The sequence below is a fragment of the Acanthisitta chloris genome, unplaced genomic scaffold, assembly GCF_000695815.1.
Source record: "Acanthisitta chloris isolate BGI_N310 unplaced genomic scaffold, ASM69581v1 scaffold31817, whole genome shotgun sequence".
Taxonomy (NCBI): Eukaryota; Metazoa; Chordata; class Aves; order Passeriformes; family Acanthisittidae; genus Acanthisitta; species Acanthisitta chloris.
Window position 1 is genome coordinate 1 of NW_008683733.1, and position 8,642 is coordinate 8,642.

General features: G+C 37.5%; 1 protein-coding gene across 1 annotated transcript in view; it reads left to right on the forward strand.

The window, feature by feature from the left end:
- Positions 1-6,199: 6,199 nt before the first annotated feature.
- LOC103806368 (atrial natriuretic peptide-converting enzyme-like) overlaps positions 6,200-8,642 on the forward strand; it is a gene marked incomplete at its 5' end in the record, with an annotated part of 10,275 nt that continues 7,832 nt past the window's right edge. The window contains 2 exons of the mRNA XM_009079055.1: positions 6,200-6,322; positions 8,372-8,421. Coding sequence (XP_009077303.1) covers positions 6,200-6,322; positions 8,372-8,421 — 173 coding nt within the window. The remainder of the gene's footprint in view (positions 6,323-8,371; positions 8,422-8,642) is intronic.

The following is an 8,642-nucleotide window of genomic DNA, read 5'->3' on the forward strand; positions in this document are numbered from 1 at the left end:
TTTTATATTATATAATATAATTAATATAATATTTTATATAACACGTGTTATTCATCCCCTTCTGGCATAACTCAAGACTTCCTTTTTTCAAGCCTGCTGCCACATAATGGAATTAGCAAAGCTGAACAGAGTCGTGTTGCTGTTATTTTGAAAGGAAAAGTAATCCAATTTATGGATTATACTTTATTCTAACCTTGCAATTTAATACATTTGACAGAGTATTCCAGGATGGAGATGGGAGAATGAGATATTAAGAACATTGATGTACAGTAGTATCCCAAATCTGTTACAAACAGAATGACAAGCTATGAAGCTATGAACCTAAAATTATTCTGTTGTCTATTTTTTCTTTATTTTTCATTATAATTTTGTTTGAAAATCATAATGCTCCTTGTGTTTCACTACCAACTTTGACTGTTGTGCACAGTGACCAGCAGGTTAGAATAGTCTAGAATGCTTTGAAAACTACTTCTTTAACACTTCCATTGTACAATGAAATTGTAATGAAATATTCCTTTTCCCCACTGTGAACACATTCATAATGTAGAACACAGACTGGGTTTTGTTTTCCTTTCTTAATTCTAGAAGTTCCTTTCTTAAACACACATAGGGGAATCCATAGCTTGAATTAAAGTGTATAAAAGGAATATTCCAATTTTGAAGTTGAAATTTGAAAAATTAGTAAAATTTAAGTTAGAATTTCCCACTCGGGTGTCTTAAGTGCTACTGCAAATTGAAATGTCTTGCCTTTCTGACATTGAGTGAATGATTCTGTAGGTCATTGAACAATTTAATTTTTTTTAATTGACTTTTTTAATAAAGGAAACTTTTAAGATTCAAGAGATTAGATGTGTTAGAATTCTATGTGCCCTATGATGATCATAAGATCTAAGAGACATCTCTTTGTGAAGCAGCAAGACTAACTTGGCTGAGACACAGGCTTACAGTGACCTACAACTGGAAGTGGAATTCTAGGGAGAGTGGAGATGTAGTTCAAAGTTACATGAACTGGTATAGAATGACAGCATAAGTATCTGGAGAAAGAATTAGAAAAGCCAGGAATTTTAAAAAAAAAAAAAAAGCAAAGCAAACAAGCATAAAACCCAAAGCAAAACCACAAAGACACATTAGGAAATTACATTATGTTTCTAAAATGGCAAAGACTTTTCGTAAGTCTTTTTCTATTAAAAAAGATCTTTTAAAAAGTCTTTTTCTGTAAAATTCCTTTTACTACAAGGAATAGGGCTAGAGTAAGAAAATAATAGGTAATACACTGCTCTTTGAAGTAGCTAGTTTTGCTGAAATTCATCCAAGAACATCTAAGAGTTATGGCTATGTTGGTTCTCCATTATGGCTGACAATAATGGTAGCCCTAATTTTTTGAATTTCTGAATTCCTAGGGAATGGAGAAAACTGTTTGGTATGCTATGTTTCATTAAAAAGGATAACCAAAGAAGATGCAGAGATTTACAAACTAGCTGCCTAGCTTCAATTACCAACAAATAATTACAGAAGTATAAGGTCTTAATGAGAGAGAGAATATATTTTTCAAAACCAAATCATGTCAGAGACCCTTAATTTATTCCTTGAAATAGTAGACACAGTGGATGGGAAAGAAACTGTAGCTGTGATATACCTTTTAACTTTCACACTACGGGACGTTACTTTTGAAACAAGTATTGAGATATGGACAAAGATGAAGTGATGTGAGGCTGTTGATGATTCATTCATTGTCAAACCATAAAAATGTATGGATGGGGGCCTAGACACATCCCAGTGTGTCTGGGGTGATACTTGGTGGTGTTGTGTGTCATTCAGATGATAGAGTGGAGAGTGCTCGATAATTTCTCATTTAGCATCAAGCTGGGAGGATCTGAAAGCATTTTGGAGGATAGGATTAGAGTTTCTGACAGACTTGAGAAATGGCCTGAATTAACCAGAGGTGTTTATGTGTAATCCCTCTGGGGTATTCAGTTTGTATTAGATTTTTACTAGATGGGGAGAGTTTGGAATAGGTCACCAGGAATGACCAGAAACCTGGAAAGCATGATCTGTGAAGAAAGGTTGGAAACTCCTGGTGATCAGTTACAGGGAGGGAGGTATAGGAGCCTAAAAATATATAAAAGGTTGCTGTAAAAGGTAGGGAATAAACTCTGCTCCATTTCCAATTGAAATAAGTCAGAGTAATGAGCTTCAATGACTGGTAGGAAGATTTGGAACAAACATTAGAAAAAAAATAGCTTGAATGTATTGCCTAGAAATGCTGAGGATTCTCCATCCATAGAGGTGTTTACAAACAGGGGAGACAAAAATCTGTCAGAATTTAGATATGGTTGATCTTATTTTGGATTAAAGGAATGGATCACATGGCCTCATAAGATTTCTTTGAGCTGAATTTTCACTACAGTGTGTTTGTACTGTGCAACAGAATCATAAAATCCTCACTGTACAGACATCTGGAGAACATCTAATCCATCTCCCACTTGAAGCAGAACTTTTGCCAAAACAAAATTAGCTCAACCTGTTTAGCCAAGTCTTGAAAACCTTGATGGATTGGGATTCCACAGTCTCTCTCTTCCACAGATACTTCACCTTCCCAGTGAAAAAGTATTTCCTTTTCGTCTGTTATGAATCTCCAAAGCTGTAACTTTAGGCCATTTTCCAGTTTTTCACCATGCAGCACTATTGAGAAAGGTTTGTTTCCATCATGCTTTAACTCTTCTTCAATAGATGCAGGTTGCTGTTAAATTGTCCTGTAACTTCCTCTTCACAAGAGTAAGCAAGTCCAGTTCCCTCAACCTTTCCTTGTGCATCAGTGCCAGAGGCCCCTAGAAAACTTGAAATGTGTGATCCTTTTCAGTTTATGAATATCCTTTTAAACCAAGATGCCTCAAAACTGCTCACTGTGTTTCAGTTATATATGGTTTCAGTCAACAAATACTGTTTTAATTTAGCTTATTGTTGTAGCACAGGTAATAATTAAAAGCATTAGTTTAAAATCCACACCAAGTTTCTGAACAAAGCTGTTCTGTTATATGCAAACCAAAGAGGGGGAAAAAACCTGAAGAGAAGTGAAAGAGCCTTCTAAAAGTGTTTCCAGATTTTAGGCAAGCCAAAGAAAGATTCTTTTTTAATGAAAGATATTAAAACTTCAGCAGGCCACTAAAGTAGAAAACTGTCAGGAGAGCTAATTTTGAACTTGATGATGTAGCTTGATGTCTAAAGGTAGTTAGCAGCTATAGCCTTGTGGTCTAGGAGTCTAAGAAACTCAGTAAAGCCAAATACTTTCGTGAGTTGCGAGTTGGCACAGCTCTGTCCATTGAGAGATCCTTCTTCCCTTTTCTTTAGAATGTGTCTACTCTAAGAAGAAATTGTGTGCTACAGCTCCAAGAGGGGCTGAGTTGAACCTGCTGCCTGCTGTGTTTTTGGAGCATGGGATGGGTCTGACTAAAATGAGTCCTCACTCCTCCTCCTCCCTCCTTTTCTCTGATTGATTTACAACCCTGGGCATAATGTGTACTCCTGGCCCAGCAGCCCCTCTGAAAGTCTCAAATGTAGGAGCTCACACTAGGCTGAGTCTTTACTTCTAACATTTTTGGCTCATGTTCTCTCATTCTCTGGGAATTCTGAGTATGCTCTAGTCTCTATCCAAATGTCATCATTGTCTTCAGCTTTCTTCATCTAGAAATGAGGCTCTTAGGTCCCCTTTGTTCTTGCTGTGTCTAATTAAATGTTTATAGAAGGCATTCTAAAGACATTAATCAATGTATACTGGGTGTGAGTGTATTATATCAAGCTGTTACCACCCATGAAAAAAGGCATAGCCATAATCTTACAAAGTATAATACCTTGTATAAATAATTATAAAATTTCATACAGGCTTCAGTGTCTTGTAGGCTGTTACGTTGATTTAGAAGTACATATCTCCTTAATGAAGGTTGCAGTATCACTGTAAGCTGTCATTCAGCAAAACAGTCTGGTATTTGGGATAATACAGATTTGTATTCATCAGATGGCATGATATTTGCACCTTTTTTGCACATTTGAGAGTTACATATTTTATAGATTAGACACTGTTTACAGTTACATAAAATGTCACTGTACACAGTTAAGAAATGGTGAACATTTTTCACAGAAGATCATAAGGCAGAACGTCATCTTAAGAAAAAAATAGTTGATGTATGTTTGGTGGGAAATACGGAAATTAAGAGAGAAGAGCTTTATGTGTTTGCTCTAAATCAGGCACAGAGAAAGAATATTCTTTTTGCAGCAAACAACTTTCTCAAAATGAGTGAAAAACAGTCTTTAAAAATGCTTGTTAGTATCTGCCTACACATTCTGGTTAGTAGATCAGGGAATGATATTTGCTTAATATGCCCAGAGAAGGTTCTGAAAAATAAGTCATATAACAGACAGAATTCAGGGCTGTGACCTCAAAGCCTAGTTCATTCTGCCAGCCCTGTTGAAAACATTTCCATATGGTGACTGTTACAGTCCTGTGAGAGGTACCTCTGCCCAAATTAAGGTGCAAATGAGACCATATGCCAAAGTCAATAATACGTGAATAACATAAAAATATAGGTTTAAATAAAACAATAAAATCTGAGGTATAGAGATAGAAAGATGTAGGAAGGAGCAGGAGGAAAGAGAGAGTGAGACAGAGAGAGGCAGTCACCACCTGTGGATCCAGCAGCATCCCATTGGTCCTTCTTCACCCTGGGCTTCTCAAGTGGTGGAGGTCCCAAGTCATTCTTCTGGTGGTGGGGGTCTCAAATCATGCTCTTGATGGTCTCTGATTGTTCATCCTGGAGTACCACCTTTATACAGTCCAAATTCTGAGGATCCATGGAGGCATATTCCTAACTCACATGTGAAGTGAGGATGGATGTGCCTTTATTTGCATGCTTCCTCAGGGTGGGGGTTTGGTGGTCACAGATACTGCCTGTCTGATAACTTGGGGTCATCTTTGTTTGACCAGTGATATGTGTATACAGTTCGCCACAGCGAGAATTTTTGTCCAGATATGTTCATCAGGATGTGCTAACCAGAATTAGTATAGATTCATCTCTTTTGTGCTTATCTCAAGTTGCTGCCACAGTGGCTAATGTGTCTTATCTTAGGGAGAGTCCCTTTTGTAGCCTTAACAGTGTTTGAGACAGGCAAGGTTATCTTTAATTCCTCACAGATTACACTGACAACTTTACCATAGAACAGAATGCTTCGATATTTGTTAATTTATGCAATCAAGTGGGTAAAGGATGCTAGAGTTCTGTAAATATTTAGAAAGAAATATAGTCACTACTGAAAATAGGACTAATAACCTGGCTGGCATTCCTAAGCACTGTCATGAGACACTGGTTCAGAGGTCAGTTTTAGGACATAGCACAGATTTTCTGAACTTCTATCATTCTCTTTTCCATGAACTAGGACCCAAAATTTGGGCTTCAACTAGTGTTCAGGAGAGCAGTCCTTGAAAGTCCATGTCATTGGTAGCAATTGATGGCTAATAATAGATGTTTCTGTGCTGGAAAGTTGCATGACTTGTAAAGCCATTTAGAAACGCACTGGGTTTTCCATTTAGCAATTGAGATTTAGTAACATTCAGTGGCTTGAGTCTATTAGGCAATAAATAGATTGAGGAAGCATATATGTGAAAATATTCTAACTTACCCTCATACACCTGATAATTAGCTGCAGAAGGACATGTTTGACATCATCACCCATGATTTGTTCTATGTTGCAAACAGACAGCTTAGACTTAGCGATAGTGTCAAGTATTATTAACAGGACCCAGACTGCTCTTTACTGTTAAATTTTAATGGATTTCCAAAGACAAGAATGTAAGAAAATAGTTTTTCTTTTACCTTATTTACATATGAAGTTCTAGTTTTTTCTGTTTTTGGAGGCAAGAAACTGTTGAAACAGTATCAATGTGTGCCCTGTAGTAAATGCCACCAGAAGGCTCTTGCTGTTCCAAATTCCAATTATTGTCAGAAAGTACAATACGACAGTCACATGTTGGCTGGCCTGGCTTCTTGGGGTGAATTCCATTCTCCTATGAATCTTCCAAACATGGCTTTGCCATAACATTCACCTGTGTATCTTTGGAGCAAACAGGAGGCATTAGGGCCTCGTCACCTTTATAACTGCCACACAGAAACCTACAGGAAGTTCTATTAATGTCTTTCATTTGTTTCAGAGGACCATCCAAAACAGAGATTGTAAGAGAGAATGAGGAAATACAGCACCAAAAATGGCTGAATCTGCACTCAGACTGGAAGAATAAAAATGCATCTACTTTACACGCACTTCTAGTGAATGGGTAAGTAACAAGTAAACAGGATCTGTTTTCACTGCTGGAGGATGACAAACTCCCTTTGGTAAGCTTTGTTGTTTTTCAAGGTATCTGTGTATAAATCTCAGCACACACTCATGTGACTTGTTAAGATACAGTCTATGGTGATTTTAGTGTCTACAACTGTAGCCTCTTTTGAGTCCACCTTGTGGATCCTCAGGGACCTGTTCTGCTAGAATAACAGCATTTGAGTGATACGGAGGTGATGCACTTGAAGCACCTGGTCAGGACATCTTAATGAAATCTCTGCTGAGCAAGAAAGTTGAGCAAGTAGGATATAGCAAAACCTGCAGCAACATCTTCCTGTCTTCTGCAGTCCATGCAGTCTGGATTCATACATTTGAGTGACCAGAGCTTCTTTAGCAAAGGCTGTATCTGCTTACAGTAGGATTCCTTGGCAGCTCCTCTGGCTTCAGATGATGGTATATTCCTTTCAGTTACCCCAAATAGCCAGGTAGTTGCTAATGAAAATCAGGATCTCATGATTGAGACATTCAAAGTGTGACTTTGAGACTGAAGAGCCAGGGAACTTAGAAATTCCGGGCAAAACTGGGAGAGCCACCTAACCCCCATCTGCAACTGCATTCTTCAAAAAGCAGATTGATTGTTTCCCTGTTCTCTTTGAAATGCCTAGGAAATTTCAGAACATCCTTCTTCCATAGAAAATCCTTTTGTTTCACAAGGAAAGACTGTCTTGGGTAACTGTAGAGATATAATATGTGTGAAGACACAAATCTGAGGAACAAGTTGACTTTTCTTTTGCTTGGCTACATTATTTTCTGTACTCAAATTTTTCCCTAATGACAGAATACTAAGAAGATTGTATCTGCAAGGATCTACTTTTGCTTTCTTACATCTCAACTTTGCACCTTTTTTGTTTAACATTAGTATTTTCCCCATTCATTTAAGTTCATTTTTTATTTCTTCATCTAAAAGGGCCATTACTAGATAGTGCCTGATACTTGAAAGTTGTCTTCTAATCTCTTTTCCTTTCTCACTTTTCCCTCTAGCCTACAGTATCTGAATGCTTTCTTTTCTCCAAAGTAATACTATCATAAACACCTTGGGTTGTGACCAGATGCAAGGGTGGATCCACAGTCATATTCTGTTCAGTCACTAAAGTGTAAAGCAGAAATTTCAAGGTCCTTTTTGACCTGGTTGAAAGAGGTCTGCTAGGAAACATGTGAAAGGATCAATTTGGAACCCCTGAGTTACAAGAACTAGTAGCAAAAGATCCAGTTTTGCCCAAAGTACCGGTTCAAGGAGAGAAAACATCACCAATGAGGATTATTGATGAATCTCTTGCATAAATGAAAGCAGTATGTATGAGCAGATGTTCCAGTCCCCCAGAATCCAGACAATGGGCAGCATGAAGTGAGAAGCTTAGAGCCTTGCATGAAGGGTGAGGCTGTTTTTGTTTTGGCTGTCAGTGCAACAATGCTTGCTGATTTTACAAGGATTTCCCTTCCCTTGACAAAAAAGTGACTTCTTTCCTCTCTCATTTGAAAATTTTCAACAGAAATGATTAGTTTTGATTGGTTTAATACCTTCTTATGCAAACTTCTTGCATTTTTTTCCAAGCATCCAAACTTTTAGGGCATGAAAGATCATCTGTTATCAAAGGCATTTTGAAAAAAATTCTATCCTTAGACTGTAAGGAAAAGGAGACTGGTGATCTCTGCTTTCAGGTGTCATAAATTAGGATTTGACAGGCTGTATATCCCAGCTGATCTCAGAGCTGGGCCATGCCCATGGTGTGAGGTAGTCTGCAAAATTTGTAGCACACACTCATGAAATACATTGTGAAGCTGAACTGGTATTTTTAATTACCTCCAGGCAGACACTGGAAACAATGGATGATCTGATATTAGAAGCTCCTCCTGTATCTTTTTACAGTTTGGCGGAATTTTTAACAGCTGGGTTACAGCAGTGAGTTCAATACCTGTGCTGATTTTCAAAGTACCAAAATTAATTAATTAATTAAGATTTCCATCATGTTTTTGTTTCAATATTTAGACAGACGTGTCAAAGCAGAAGCAAAGTGGCTCTCTTTTGCACTAGAGAAGGTAAGAGAGAATTAACAATTTAACAAATGCAGTGTGGATTAATTCTGAAATTTTTACTAGACCTCTGCAACATCCAGTTTTGTGTTGGGTTTTTTTCCCTATTCTACTCAGTTTTACCAGCTTTTCTCATATTTTCTTTGAGGCTGTGTATTGCAGTAGCCCAGTCCTAGTGCCATAAAATGAATTTTGTCAGCAGTCAGGTCCCAAAAATTAATTTGATA